Source organism: Trifolium pratense, linkage group LG5 (genome assembly GCF_020283565.1).
Source record: "Trifolium pratense cultivar HEN17-A07 linkage group LG5, ARS_RC_1.1, whole genome shotgun sequence".
NCBI lineage: Eukaryota > Viridiplantae > Streptophyta > Magnoliopsida > Fabales > Fabaceae > Trifolium > Trifolium pratense.
The window spans coordinates 25,334,652-25,350,531 of record NC_060063.1 but is presented as its reverse complement, the minus strand read 5'-3'; the positions used below and the strand labels follow the sequence as shown (position 1 = coordinate 25,350,531).

At 36.0% G+C, this 15,880-nt stretch overlaps 1 protein-coding gene across 5 annotated transcripts; it reads right to left on the bottom strand.

Moving 5' to 3' along the window:
• Positions 1-2,112: 2,112 nt before the first annotated feature.
• LOC123883513 (putative disease resistance RPP13-like protein 3) lies at positions 2,113-15,602 on the bottom strand. 5 transcript variants are annotated; one of them, XM_045932348.1, is made up of 2 exons: positions 12,939-15,575; positions 2,113-2,616 (listed from the first exon to the last, which is right to left on the bottom strand). In XM_045932348.1, exons 1-2 carry the CDS (start codon positions 15,318-15,320, stop codon positions 2,212-2,214), a joined length of 2,787 nt encoding a protein of 928 aa, XP_045788304.1. In that variant the 5' UTR covers positions 15,321-15,575; the 3' UTR covers positions 2,113-2,211. The 5 variants fall into 5 exon arrangements, with proteins under 5 accessions (XP_045788304.1, XP_045788303.1, XP_045788299.1 ...); XM_045932347.1 differs by having other exon boundaries at positions 2,113-2,794; positions 13,108-15,573; XM_045932343.1 differs by having other exon boundaries at positions 2,113-4,998; positions 15,306-15,568.
• Between the last annotated feature and the right edge of the window lie 278 nt (positions 15,603-15,880).

The window sequence follows — 15,880 nt, the reverse complement described above, 5'->3', positions numbered from 1 at the left end:
CTCTTCTATGAGGTCTCGATGCTACTGTCCAGACCCACCTTCATTTTTTTCCGAATTACGACTACTCGACTTCTTCAACCTGCTCATGGCTAGATCGATTGGTTCGGTGGATAAGATCACATCTTCATAACAAAAGGTATACACGTTCGGCCTCAACTAAGAATTTTTGAACTTGAATACTCTCTTCAACTTGCTTCTGAACATACGCAGCACTAATTAATATCTCAACTAAGAGTCACTTTCATCAAATCATGTACTCTAAATCATGAATTAACACTTATTTTCAAGTAGTCAACAGAAATGTACGTTATTAAAATAATAATTATTAAATATTAAAATTCATGTATAAAAATACTTGAGTTTTTTGTTTGACCAAAATCAATTTAGCTCAATCATTATTCAAATGATGTTCAATATAAGTAGGAAACCACATTCACTTGTCTCATAACAAAATTGACCTCAAAGTTTTTACATTTGATGCCATAACATTAACAATGGTAGAAACTATTAAACTAACTTCAGAATTTCCAGAGAGACGCGAGTTAATTAAAGCCATCAGCGTTGCATTTTTCCAACCGGTCAATGCCGCGAACAGACAAGCCGAGTCTCAAAAACATCATGCCGTTACAGACAAGCTGTCCCATCAGCGCTGCATTTTTCCAACTGGTGAATGTCATCAGCCTCTAAAAATCCCACATCAACGTTACATTTAATACAACCGTGATGCAACTTTTCCCATGGACAGGGACGAAACCAGAAAAAGTCATTGAGGGTGGCGAAAATATAACACATTATTAACGTCAATAATAACCAACTTTTACTATAAATAATTAGGTTTAATTGCATATTTGGTCTCTCTTGCATTTATTTTAGATTTCAATTTGATCTATTAGTTAAAAAAGTTTCAAGTCATTTTAGTCAAATTTCTGTTTAAATCATCTGTGTGGCTAACATTTTTTCATACACTGACAACTTATGAGGGTGCCACGTAAAAGTTATAGATGAAATTAACTTAAAATTTAATGAAAAGTTAGACAAAATTAACTCAAATTTTAATGAGAAGTTAGACGAAATAGTTTTAAGACTAAATTAACTAACTAAAAATGGATTTGATGATAAAAAAAAACTAATAAAAGAGATATTTTCAAGGGTGTGATGAATAACTCAACTTGTTGAACTAGTTGAGTTAAAAGTTAAAAGAGTTGAAGGTCCAGAGTTCCAGTCGTGACACGTTATAAAAAAATGCTTAATTGCATATTTGGTCCCTTATCACGTTTAAGTTTCAATTTGGCCTCTTACATTTAAAAAATTTTAAATTGGTCATTTTAGTCAAATTTTTGTTTAAATCATCTACATGGCTTATAGTTGCATGTGCAGACAACTTTGGGAGGTATTGCGTGAAAGTTTAAGAAGAAATTAACTCAAAATCTAACAAAAAGTTCTAAAAAAATTAACTCAAAATTTAATTAAAAGGACGAAGTTATGTTGACTTCAATATAAGGGACAAATTTGAAATTTTTTAAATATAAGAGACTAAATTGAAACCTAAAATAAACATAATACACTAATTAAATAGCCTAAAAAATTAATCAAATGTGTTTGCAATTGTAATACATTTAAGAATCAAGCATTAATTAAAATAGTAATTTACACAAACACACTAGTATTGTATTTTTATTATATATATACAATTAGTAGTTTATATATATATATGATGAAAAGCTATGTGGTGCTTGTATTTATTATGGATGCACTTCAGGCGCTGAAGTATGATGAGTCTGTTGCTGCTGCTGCTGCTGCTTGTTATTCACATAAATTAAAAGCAGTCTTCCTATGGCAGAATAGAAATGACGTTGTATGGAGTGGCAAAAGGAAGACTGCTACACAGGTTGGACTGCCATAGGAACCAAAACAGCGTCACGACACACCCTGCAGTCACCCAGCCCTTGCTGCAGCGCTGTGACGGTGCTGTCACTGCGTTCCAGCTGCTTGTAATCAATGCTTTAGAGTTAATTCCCTCTTTAATAGCATAATAGATTGTTAAAACTATGAATAAAAATTTAACCGATCAATTTTACTTAAATTTGAATAAATTGCTCAAACAAAAACAAATAAGCCGAATCAACAATGAATGTAAGTCATTGCATAAAAATGTAACCGTAAATTCTGCAGTATCAAAGCTAATAAAAAAAAACCTAGTTACAAGTCTAATTATTCTACAATGAGCTCACATTCATTATTAACTTCCAAATTTTGTAACATTGCAGCCATTGCATCGGAGGGTTTTCGAACACAGACTTTTCTTAAGGTAGTCAAAGACCACAGTTCACTTGGGAGGCTGTCCAACACAGGACAGTTGTCTACAGTGAGAATTTGAAGGCGTGACATCGAACCATTGGCTAATTTCCAGTTTCTAATTGGAAAATCTGCCATTTGAAACTCTTGCAACTGTGGGAACCCATCTTGAGCAAAATTAAAATCAAAACATGAACCCGAGGCACGACTGCCGTAAAATGATCCACTTAAGATAAAAATTTGGAGTTTGGCGAGACTTCCAATAACTTTCATCCCGTCATCATTCAAGCTTTCAATACGTACCAATGCTAACTTGGTAATGTTGGGAGGAAACATGGTCACATGTGTTACAAGGTTGGGGAGGTAATTGATTTTTAGAATACTCAGATGTGTTAAGTGTTTCAAACTTTGTAGCACTTCCTCCGGATTACGAGCGATCCTTCCAATGTTGTTCTCATCTAATTGGACGTGGATTTCTAGCTCAATCAAATGCTTCAATGTTTGCAGGCATAACAACATTGTAGGCACATCACCTTTGAAGATCTGCACTCGTATTGTTCTTAATTTGGGGAAACTTCCTTTCTCTATGAGATATGTTGTTTTCTTATCAAGTGCAATGAAACCGATTGTTTGAAGGCGCCATATAACTTCACCATCTAATTTAGAACTGCTGCCGCGTAGCACTATAGGCCTATCGGTATGCACATGTGTTAGATGCTTGAGCTTTGATATTGCATATGGAAATGAAATTGGGATGTTATAACATTTGCCCCAGCTGGTTGTCAGTTTAAAGTGTAATGTTTGTAGATTCTGAAGGTTGCATATAAAATCTGGAAGGTAGCCGAAATATTGTGAGCCTATTCTTAAGTACCTCAAGTGAATAAAGTTCCCCAAATTAGAAGGAATTTTTAAACCACACTCAAAATCCAATACACGAACCAATTTGACGTCTTTCGTAAGCAATTTCCACTTGTTGCTAGCAACGAAGTAGTCCGGGTTAGAGAAAAACAAAGAACGGACACATGAATGGTCTTTGGTACTTGAAGAAATATACTGAGACATTGTAGAATGAACAGACAATCTACGAGGTTTTGAAGGCATTAAAATATTGGTTTCTGTACAAACTTCGAAGATCTTGTCCTCTTTGCTCTCTAATATGCAGAGATCTCTAAGAAGATCATGGATGCGACATGTTTGCACACCTTCAATATCTTCCACTCGTGCTACTTGGATCAAACTACGATCAATGAGCTCATACAAGTAATCTTCAGCAATATCATATGCATCTCTGCTACCAGTTTCTTGTATAAATCCTTCAGCGACCCATAGCTGCAACAATCGCCTTACATGTATTTCAGAATCTTCGGGGAATATCCCTAGATACAGAAAACATGGTTTTAATCTTGAAGGCAAGTCGTCCAAACTGAGTTGAAGTACTACATCCCTGACGTTAGTCTCCTTGTCTTGAGTAAGATACCAGTTAACATGACCCAAAACTTTGGACCATTCTCTGTGTGACTTTTCTTTGTTTGCTAGAAGTCCAGCAAGCACCACAATTGAGAGTGGCAAACCGCCACAACTTTTAACGATTTCTTTACCAAGAGATTCAAGATCACAAGGGTACTCTTCTCCTCTAAACACTTTTTTGTAGAAGAGCTCCCAACTTTGTTCTTTATTGAGATATTGAAGGTAGTAAGGAGGATCTCGACCGGTATGTGAAGCAACTTCTTTCAAACGACTAGTTATTAGTATTCTGCTCCCTATGTTTCCGTCGGGAAAAGCATCTTTGACCTCCTCCCAATCTTGTATTTTCCACAAGTCATCAAGAACCAGCATATACTTTTTCAACTTCAAGAATTCCCACACTCTTTTCTTAAGCTCATCATCACTTAAGCTAGAGAAGCCTTGTGAGTTACTCACAGCTTCGTTGTGTTTCTTCTTACCCTTCTTTTTTATTTTGTTGCCGCTTCTAGATTCATAATCATGTTCTGGCATCAAATTTTGAAGAAGGCCAAGCAAAAGTTCCCTAGTTCGACACTCGATTGAAACGGAAACCCAGGCGTGACAATTGAAGTGTTTCTTCACCTTGTCACTGTTGTAGACCTTTCTTGCAAGAGTTGTTTTTCCCAATCCACCCATGCCAATGATTGAAACGACGTTGAGATGGGGCGAATCACCATCTATGAGTCTACTGATGACCACTTCAGATTCATGGACAAATCCCACTACATTTTCCTCCTCCACATTTCTTCTTAATCTTTGCAGCGACCGTTTCCTCTCTTCCTCTTCTGTTGCTGATGTTGATTGGTTACTGCTTTCTTGATTGTATTTGATGTTGTTTTCATGTATATCTTTCAGTTTGGTTTTGATCTTATCAATATTCTCTGCTACGTCGTGGAGCAACTTTGCGTGATCAACGCTGTGAAACATTCTTCCTAGCACGTTTCTCCTCTTGTAGATGGCGACATTGGCAATGAATGTGTCGATGACATCCTCAGCTACGTGGGCGACATCTCTGATCTGACTCAGAACTATTTTTTCTATTTCTTTGTTGTTGTTCTTGTTCCCTTTAGAGGAAGTTTTGAGGTAGGCGTTTATGATTTCGAGTTCGTTTTGGAGGGATTTGATTTTGTCTTCCACTCCAAACAACAAGTTAGCTTCATGTTGAAGCAATTGGGATATGTGTCCCAGAAGGAATGAAACCACGCTATCTGCCATGTTCAATTTTTTTTTTATTTTAGATTGTTCAATTTTGTTATGTCTTACTAGTTATAAATGAAGTTGTTATATAGTATATGTTATGAGAGTTTAAGTGACAGGATATGTTAGGAAGGTAAAAGGAAATTGGGTGGAGACTTTTGTTGTTTTCTGCACCACCATCCACTTAATTTCCTGAATAATACTTAATTATTTGTCTTTATGAATGAAGTTTCCTTTGTTTTTCTGATACACATGACATTGCAGTGCAATGGTAAAGGCATAAAGCAAAGCCACAGAATATGCAAAGGATAAATCATGCATTATTGATTTAGGACCCATTACTTATCATGAATATATCTAGTCTACTAGTTAAGGATAAGATAAGACTATTGAAATGTGGACATGAATCACATGTGGATTAATCAAGTTGTACGAGATGGTGATGTCGGACCTGGTTTCCCTGCTGTAATTATTTGCCGCAGTAGCAGATCTGAGTCGTTGATCATCAATCAGGCGGTTAAAATTAAATATCATCAAAATCAAGTAAAAACCATCCTATCTATCAATTCCAGATCAGCCGGTTCAGGTGAGTAACTGTGTCACGCAGTTACGGCATCAAATCCATTTCCGGTGATGTCTACTATCTTGCACTGCTTCTCTATATCCTCGAATGAGCCACTGTGGTTACTCACCTATAAGCTCATCGATTTTTCTTTGGATTGTCAAATATTTTATTTTTTCTCATTCTTTAACAAGTGTCCTTAGCATCTTTTGTTTTGTGTTGTTTTTTGCAGTTCATTTTTATCTGCTTCTATCTCAGAAGAACCATTTGGCTTGAATTTTGTTACAATAATGTTATATATGTTAACACAATCTCCTAATAGTTTCTATCACTCTCCTATATAACCTCTATCTCAGAAAATAAACCAGTTTTCATATCATGTAATAACTAAATGTATGTTATGTCTTGATCACTTGGTATGATAACACAACAAGAATCAAGTCCTTGCCCTGGTTGCCAAACGTTTCCCTTCTTAGCGATCATCATCTGCACACGGATGGTCCCGTTAGTAAAAAACCTTCCAACAAACTGCAAAGGTTGACTTTGTGCTGCCATTCCGTCTACATTACGTTGTATATCCAGCTCCTCGTCATCGTCATTGAGAGCGAGATTATCAATGTAACGTTTATCGTAGTATATGCAGTGTTGCTCTGTCAATTGGACTTAGTGAGAGATAACAACCACTACCAACTAGATGGGAAACACACAAGGCACGAGCATTTGATTTTTAGAAAGCTTGTAACAATTGTTGTAAAGTAGTAATTATGTAATATAAATAATACTCGATTCAAATCATTATAGAGTTTGAAATTGAAATAAGAAAAATATAGAAATCCAATCAAATAAAAAGAAATCATTACGAGAGAATCGAGAGACGGCTCCATCTCGTTGATAGCCCTTTCCTCCTAAGAGCGGCCTTTCACTTAGGGGCGGCTCCATCTAACGGATAGCCCTTTTCTCCTCGATTACGAAAACACATCCTCATCTTTAATTAGGGAGTCTACAGCTCGTTGATAGCCAATTCGTTACAAGAGAATCGAGAGACGGCTCCATCTCGTTGATAGTCCTTTCCTCCTAAGAGTGACCTTTCACTTAGGGGCGGCTCCATCTAACGGATATAGCCCTTTTTCTACTCGATATTATATAACTAGGTGCACCTAGATCGTTATCCTCGTTATCGGTTACTTGATTGAAATCACTACTACAAAAAAGGGCTACTATAGCATTTTTTTTTTAGGTTTAATAGCACTTTGAAGTGCTATTGAAGCTGGTGCTATTGTAGGTCAGTAGTTATTATAGCACTTTTTGAAGCGCTATTGTATGATCAATATTTAATAGCGCTTTGTACTCTAAAGCGCTATAGTAGCCCTGTTTTGGCAACACACTTTAATAGCGCTTTTCAGAAAAGTGCTATCATAGGTTTCATTTTCAATAGCGCTTGTGTTCAAAAGTGCTATCGTTTGCCCTACCTTTAATAGCACTTCATCACAAAAACGCTATTGTATGTCATTTTTTTTTACCAGCTGCAATTTTTTTTCTTTTTACCAGCTGCAATTTTATTTTTTTCAACATGTCTGTTCTGTTTTTACACCTGAAGCTTAATTGCAGCTGTTCTGTTTTCAACATGTAAGTTCTACTACCTTTAAATTGTATTTTTCACCTGAAGCTTAATTTGAAACTTAAAACATAGTAGCCAATAATACAAAAGGCAAAGTTATATTAATAAAGATATAAAAAGGCACAAAGAAGGCCAATAAGTACCATCAAATTACATAGTCTCCCATCCTTCACAAAACAAACAAAGAAGCAAGACAATTTTGTGTCCAAGACAAAAACAAACTAATTATCCTAACCCGCTAGATGATGTTCATGACACTACTTATAACAAGACAATATAGCTAATTAACCTAAACAATATTCCTCTGCCAATTGGCCAACCAAGCAAGCATCTTTCATGTTTCCAAGAAGTCCCTGAAAAATTAAAAAGAAGAGAATGGAAAAGTTTAGCAGCAACTACATTTCATAACTTTATAGTTCTCCTAACATGCTTAACAAAGACAAACTCAAACTTAGACATTAATTAACCACTTGTAATCGAAAATAGTAGACATATAGCAACAGAACGATCATTTTCCAAGGAGAACCGAACTCCCAGAAAAGAACTAAGCTCTCAATCGAGCATTACCGAAAACAATCATCATGACTAAAAATTGGAATAAACCCAAATCAGAGAAGAGTATACTTACCCAAATTAGACTTTCCTGGAATCATAAGTAATGTATATGTAATTACCAATTTCAATAGACAACAGGGGAATCCTTAGACAACAGGGGAAAAGACACAGGAAGGAAAAGACACAGGAAGGAAAATCTAACGAACAGGAAAATCAATTACCAATTTCAATACACAAATAATTACCAATTTTAAGTTATCTCTTTTCTTAATGCATGTGTATAAGTTCATCACAGAAACTCAAAACTTGCATTTCAAACTCAAAAAGTAACTAAAAAAAAATAGGAGAAACACAGATTAATCATTATTCTCAAAACATATTTATCAAAATCCACATTTCACAACATATTGAAATTTATATAAAAATACCACAATCAAACCTCATTTTCAATTCATTTGCTCAACAAGTCATGGATAAATCCAAATAGACTATAGTTAAATTTGATGACTTGGAAATTATATAACAATGACGAGAAAATGTTCAAAGGGTGTGTTTCCCAATTTTATAAATACTTTACCATAGAAAATAAGTAACATAAAATTGATAATAGTAGTTAAAATAAGTAGTAATGATCATCATCAACTCACAACTATGAAGATCGGCTAGTTTTTCTCTCTAACGACTCCCGGAGTAGCAGATAAAGCATCAACTGTCGAATTTGAACATAAGAAAATGTTTATCAAGATTTCAAAGGTCATTCTAGAGTTTGACTAAACATATGTAACCATAAAATCCTCCAATATCTACTCTAATCTCTAACATTAATTTCTAAACCAACCCAAAGATAAATTGTTGAGTTATAAGTGATATATTTACCTCAAAAGTCTCAATAAGTAACTTTCAAAGAGTGGGTACTCATCTCCTTTCTTAGAACACTAACCCTAATCCCAAAATTATACCCAATACTATTTGTAGAAGTATGAGGAACTTATAATAGAGGTTTGTTAGTTTTCTTTTGAGCGCATGGCTGACATTTGTGTTTGAATGAAGAAGATGAATAGAAATTGGAGAAAGTGAAAGAAGAAACTAGAATGTGAGAGAATTGGTGGGTGGGGTCGGTGGTTATATTTGGTTTTTATCCCTTTTTTTTTTATTTAGAAAAAATAAAACGGTACGTTTCATTAAAATTACTGCAACTAATGACGAATTCTCATACATATAAAACCTTTTTATTTTTTAGTTTGATAATAATTCACCAAAATCATATGAAAATGAAAATTCTTCTCAAAATTATTACAAAGACATATATCTCAATAAGAGTCACTTTTATCAAATCATGTACTCTATAAATCATGAATTAACACTTAATAAAATGTAGTTAATGAAATAATAATTATTAAATATTAAAATTCATCATGTATATCAATGCTTTTGAGTTAATTCTCTTTTCAATAGCATAATAGATTGTTACAAATATGAATAAAAATTGTAAGATCAATTTTACGTAAATATGAATAAATTGCTCAAACAAAAAGAAATAAGCAAAAACAACAATGAATGTAAGATAACTAAACTGCTCTCCATATGAATAAAAAATGCAACCGTACATTGTGCTGGATCAAAAACTAATAAAGAAAATGGCTTGATTGGAAATATTTGGAATGTAACTAGAAAAAAATCTAGAAATTACAATCAAACGAGCACTAGTTAAAATTCTAATTATTCTACAATTAGTACACATCCATTATTAACTTTCAGATTTTGTAACATTGCAGTCATTGCATCAGAGGGTTTCTGAACACAGACTTTTCTTAAGGTAGTCAAAGACCACAATTCACTTGGGAGGCTATCCAACATACCACAGTTGTGAACAATGAGACATTGAAGGCGTGGCAACGAACCATTGGCTAATTTCCAGGTTTTAATAGGAAAATTTATCATCTGAAACTGCTGCATCTGTGGGAACTCATCTTGAACAAAATTAAGATCAAAAAATGGAACCAAATCCCCTTTGTCGTAAAATATTCCGCTTAAGATCAGAATTTGGAGTTTGGCAAGACTTCCAATAGCTTTCATCCCGTTACCATTCAATTTTTTAATAGTTAACAATGTTAACTTGGTAATGTTGGGAGGAAACATGGTTACATGTGTTATAAGGTTGGGGAGGTAGGTGCTTTTCAGTATACTCAGATGTCTCAAGTATTTCAAACTTTGTAGCACTTCCTCCGGATTACGAGCGATCCTTCCAATGATGTTCTCATCAAATTGGACGTGGATTTCTAGCTCATTCAAATGCATCAATTTTTGCAGGCATAACAACATTGTAGGCACATCACCTTTGAAGATCTGCACTCGTATTGTTCTTAATTTGGGGAAACTTCCTTTCTCTATGAGATATGTTGTTTTCTTATCAAGTGCAAGGAAACTGATTGTTTGAAGGCGCCACATAACTTCACCATCTAATTTGGAACTACTGCCGCGTAGCACGATAGGCCTATTAGTATACACATGTGTTAGATGCTTGAGCTTTATTATTCCATATGGAAATGAAATTGGGATGCCAAAAAAGTCGCACAGGGTTGACGGTTCAAAGCATAATGTTTGTAGATTTTGAAGGTTGCATATAGAATCTGGAACGCTGCAAATATCTTCTGCGCCTATTTTTAAGTACCTCAAGTGAATAAAGTTACCCAAATTGGAAGGAATCTTAAAATAAAATCTTCTCTCAAGATCCAATACCCGAACCAATTTGAAGTCTTTGGTAAGCCATTTCCACTCGTCGTTTTCAACGAAGTAGTTCGGATCAGAGACAAACAAAGAGCGGACACATGAATGGTCTTTGGTGCTTAAACAAAGCAGTAACCAATCAACATCAGCAACAGAAGAGGAAGAGAGGAAACGGTCGCTGCAAAGATTAAGAAGAAATGTGGAGGAGGAAAATGTAGTGGGATTTGTTCATGAATCTGAAGCAGTCATCAATAGACTCATAGAGGGTCATCCTCTGCATCTCAATCCTCTACTTATTTATCTTAAAAGGTAAAATATTGAACACTAAATTACTTGACAAAAAAAGAAAATACTTTCATGAAACAACTTTTTTGTTTATTTATAAAAAACAAAATGCATTTATAGGTTCTTTAAAAGTTTTACGTTTGAGATGGTCATCGTCACTTGAGTACAAGTACATGATGGTCGTCCTATGAGTGAATGCGCTCCAGTCTAAGGTAAAAATTGCTTGAGCCGATAAAGTTGTAAGGCTCGGGCTACGACCTGCCAAAAGGGAGATGCAGATTACAGCATTATCCAAAAGGGAGCCTGCGAGAAAAATGGCTCTTCTATGAGGTCTCGATGCTACTGCCCAGCCCCACCTTCATTTTTTTTCGAATTACGACTACTCGACTTCTTCAACCTGCTCATGGCTAGATCGATTGGTTCGGTGGATAAGATCACATCTTCATAACAAAAGGTATACACGTTCGACCTCAACTAAGAATTTTTGAACTTGAATACTCTCATCAACTTGCTTCTGAACATACGCAGCGCTAATTAATATCGGTGAGTAGTTAACTGTGACATTAATGAACTTATAATGAGGAAATTCATCAATCTATTGTTGAGTGGCCATTGCTCTATCCAATCTTTCCTCCGTAATCGTTATTGACCGTCTTCTTTTATTGCGGTTGCTCAGTTCCGCCTCTTTTATCTTTTAATCCTTCCTCCTTTCTTTCTTTTTTCGGTAGTCATAAAATTTTGTAAATCTCCCAGCATTTCAGTGATGGGAGCTCACTGCAACATTAATGAAATTTTATGAATGAATACTTTATTACTCTACATCCAATTTGATTCCTCCACAACAAAACTAAGCCATCATTCTGACTTATCCACAACAAAGCACATGGAAGAGTTTGCATAAAAATACCCTCCAACAAAGCACATGGTAGATTTTCATAAAATCTGAACAAAATACTTGAGTTTTTTGTTTGACCAAAATCAATTTAGCTCATTCATTATTCAAATGATGTTCAATATAAGTAGGAATAAACTCACTAACATAGAGACTTGTCTCCTAACAAAATTGACCTCAAAGTTTTTACATTTGATGCCATAACATTAACAATGGTAGAAACTATTAAACTAACTTCAGAATTTCCAGAGCGACGCGAGTTAATTAAAGCTATCAGCGTTGCATTTCTCCAACCGGTCAATGCAGCAAACAGACAAGCTGAGTCTCAAAAACATCATGCCGTTACAGACAAGCTGTCCCATCAGCGCTGCATTTTTCCAACCGGTCAATGCCATCAGCCTCTAAAAATCCCACATCAACGTTGCATTTAATACAACCGTGATGCAACTTTTCCCATGGATGCACTTCAGGCGCTGAAGTATGATGAGTCTGTTGCTGCTGCTGCTTATTCACATAAATTAAAAGCTAGCAGTCCAACCTGTGGCTGTGTAGCAGTATTCCTTTCGCCACTCCATACAACGTCATTTCTATTCTGCCATAGGAACCAAAACAGCGTCACGACACACCCTGCAGTCACCCAGTCCACTGTGCAACATATACTGAAAATCCTTGCTGCAGCGCTGTGACAGTGCTGTCACTGCGTTCCAGCTGCTTGTAATCAATGCTTTAGAGTTAATTCCCTCTTTAATAGCATAATAGATTGTTAAAACTATGAATAAAATAAATTGCTCAAACAAAAACAAATAAGCCGAATCAACAATGAATGTAAGTCATTGCATAAAAATGTAACCGTAAATTCTGCAGGATCAAAGCTAATAAAAAAAACCTAGTTACAAGTCTAATTATTCTACAATGAGCTCACATTCCTTTATAACTTCCAAATTTTGTAACATTGCAGCCATTGCATCGGAGGGTTTTCGAACACAGACTTTTCTTAAGGTAGTCAAAGACCACAGTTCACTTGGGAGGCTGTCCAACACAGGACAGTTGTCTACAGTGAGAATTTGAAGGCGTGACATCGAACCATTGGCTAATTTCCAGTTTCTAATTAGAAAATCTGCCATTTGAAACTCCTGCAACTGTGGGAACCCATCTTGAGCAAAATTAAAATCAATATATGAACCCCAGTCAAAACTGCCGTCAAATGATCCACTTAAGATAAAAATTTGGAGTTTGGCGAGACATCCAATGACTTTCATCCCGTCATCATTCAAGTGTCCAATACATAATGCTAACTTGGTAATGTTGGGAGGAAACATGGTCACATGTGTTACAAGGTTGGGGAGGTAATTGATTTTTAGAATACTCAGATGTGTTAAGTGTTTCAAACTTTGTAGCACTTCCTCCGGATTACGAACATACCTTTCAAAGATCTTATATAATTGGATTTCTAGCTCATTCAAATGCATCAATTTTTGCAGGCATAACAACATTGTAGGCACATCACCTTTGACGATATGCACTCGTATTGTTCTTAATTTGGGGAAACTTCCTTTCTCTATGAGATATGTTGTTTTCTTATCAAGTGCAATGAAACCGATTGTTTGAAGGCGCCACATAACTTCACCATCTAATTTAGAACTGCTGCCGCGTAGCACGATAGGCCTATCGGTATGCACATGTGTTAGATGCTTGAGCTTTATTATTCCATATGGAAATGAAATTGGGATGTCATGAAAGTACAGGGTTGACGGTTCAAAGCATAATGTTTGTAGATTTTGAAGGTTGCATATAGAATCTGGAACGCTGCAAATACCTGCTGAGCCTATTCTTAAGTACCTCAAGTGAATAAAGTTACCCAAATTGGAAGGAATCTTATAACTCTCAAGATCCAAATCCAATACCCGAACCAATTTGAAGTCTTTGGTAAGCCATTTCAACTCGTCGTTTTCAACCAAGTAGTTCGGAACAGAGACAAACAAAGAGCGGACACATGAATGGTGTTTGGTGCTTGAAGAAACATAGTGAGAAATTGTAGAATGAACAGACAATCTACGAGGTTTTGACCAGATTAAAATATTGGTTTCTGTACAAACTTCGAAGATCTTGTCCTCTTTGCTCTCTAATATGCAGAGATCTCTAAGAAGATCATGGAAGCGACATGTTTGCACACCTTCGATATCTTCCACTCGTGCTACTTGGATCAAACTACGATCAATGAGCTCATACAAGTAGTCTTCAGCAACATCATATGCATCTCTGCTACCAGTTTCTTGTATAAATCCTTCAGCGACCCATAGCTGCAACAATCGCCTTACATGTATTTCAGAATCTTCGGGGAATATCCCTAGATACAGAAAACATGGTTTTAATCTTGAAGGCAAGTCGTCCAAACTGAGTTTAAGTACTACATCCCTGACGTTAGTCTCCTTGTCTTGAGTAAGATACCAGTTAACATGACCCAAAACTTTGGACCATTCTCTGTGTGACTTTTCTTTGTTTGCTAGAAGTCCAGCAAGCACCACAATTGAGAGTGGCAAACCGCCACAACTTTTAACAATTTCTTTACCAAGAGATTCAAGATCACAAGGGTACTCTTCTCCTCTAAACACTTTTTTGTAGAAGAGCTCCCAACTTTGTTCTTCATTGAGAAATTGAAGGTAGTAAGGATCTCGACCGGTATGCAAAGCAACTTCTTTCAAACGACTAGTTATTAGTATTCTGCTCCCTTTGTTTTCATTGGGAAAAGCATCTTTGATCTCATCCCAATCTTGTATTTTCCACATGTCATCAAGAATCAGTAGATATTTTTTCAACTTCAAGAATTCCCACACTCTTTTCTTAAGCTCATCATCACTTAAGCTAGAGAAGCCTTGTGAGTTACTCACAGCTTCGTTGTGTTTCTTCTTACCCTTCTTTTTTATTTTGTTGCCGCTTCTAGATTCATAATCATGTTCTGGCATCAAATTTTGAAGAAGGCCAAGCAAAAGTTCCCTAGTTCGACACTCGTTTGAAACGGAAACCCAGGCGCGACAATTGAAGTGTTTCTTCACCTTGTCACTGTTGTAGACCTTTCTTGCAAGAGTAGTTTTTCCCAATCCACCCATACCAACGATTGAAATGACGTTGAGATGCAGTGGATGACCCTCTATGAGTCTATTGATGACTGCTTCAGATTCATGGACAAATCCCACTACATTTTCCTCCTCCACATTTCTTCTTAATCTTTGCAGCGACCGTTTCCTCTCTTCCTCTTCTGTTGCTGATGTTGATTGGTTACTGCTTTCTTGATTGTATTTGATGTTGCTTTCATGTATATCTTTCAGTTTGGTTTTGATCTTATCAATATTCTCTGCTACGTCGTGGAGCAACTTTGCATGATGAACGCTGTGAAGCATTCTTCCGAGCACATTTCTCCTCTTGTAGATGGCCACGTTGGCAATGAACGTATCGATGACATCCTCAGCTTGGTGAGCGGCATCTCTGAACTGACTCAGAACTATTTTTTCTATTTCTTTGTTGTTGTTCTTGTTCCCTTTAGAGGAAGTTTTGAGGTAGGCGTTTATGATTTCGAGTTCGTTTTGGAGGGATTGTATTTTGTCTTCCACTCCAAACAACAAGTTAGCTTCATGTTGAAGCAATTGGGATAAGTGTCCCAAAAGGAACGAAACCACGCTATCCGCCATGTGTGTAAAGGGGGATATGGTGTTTTTTGTGATTGTTCAATTCTGTTCTGTCTTACTAATTTATAAGTAAAATGAAGTTGTTAGACAGGATATGTTATGAGAGTTTATGTGACAGGATATGTTAGGAAGGTAAAAGGAAATTGGGTGGAGACTTTTGTTGTTTTCTGCACCACCATCCACTTAATTTCCTGAATAATACTTAACTGTATTTGTCTTTATGAATGAAGTTTCCTTTGTTTTTCTGATACACTTGACATTGCAGTGCAATGGTAAAGGCATAAAGCAAAGCCACATAATATGCAAAGGATAAATCATGCATTATTGATTTAGGACCCATTACTTATCATGAATATATCTAGTCTACTAGTTAAGGATAAGATAAGACTATTGAAATGTGGACATAATCACATGTGGATTAATTAAGTTGTACGAGATGGTGATGTCGGACCTGGTTTCCCTGCTGTAATTATTTGCCGCAGTAGCAGATCTGAGTCGTTGATCATCAATCAGGCGGTTAAAATTAAATATCATCAAAATCAAGTAACAACCATCCTATCTAT

Bases quoted from the DNA above. Each gene is read 5' to 3' on its own strand.
- LOC123883513 (XM_045932345.1), bottom strand. From the start codon at position 15,320: ATGGCGGATAGCGTGGTTTCGTTCCTTTTGGGACACTTATCCCAATTG. The intron at 10,573-13,641 runs CAAACACCATTC...TTGTTTAAGCAC, and splicing joins CACTATGTTTCTTCAAGCAC to CAAAGACCATTCATGTGTCC.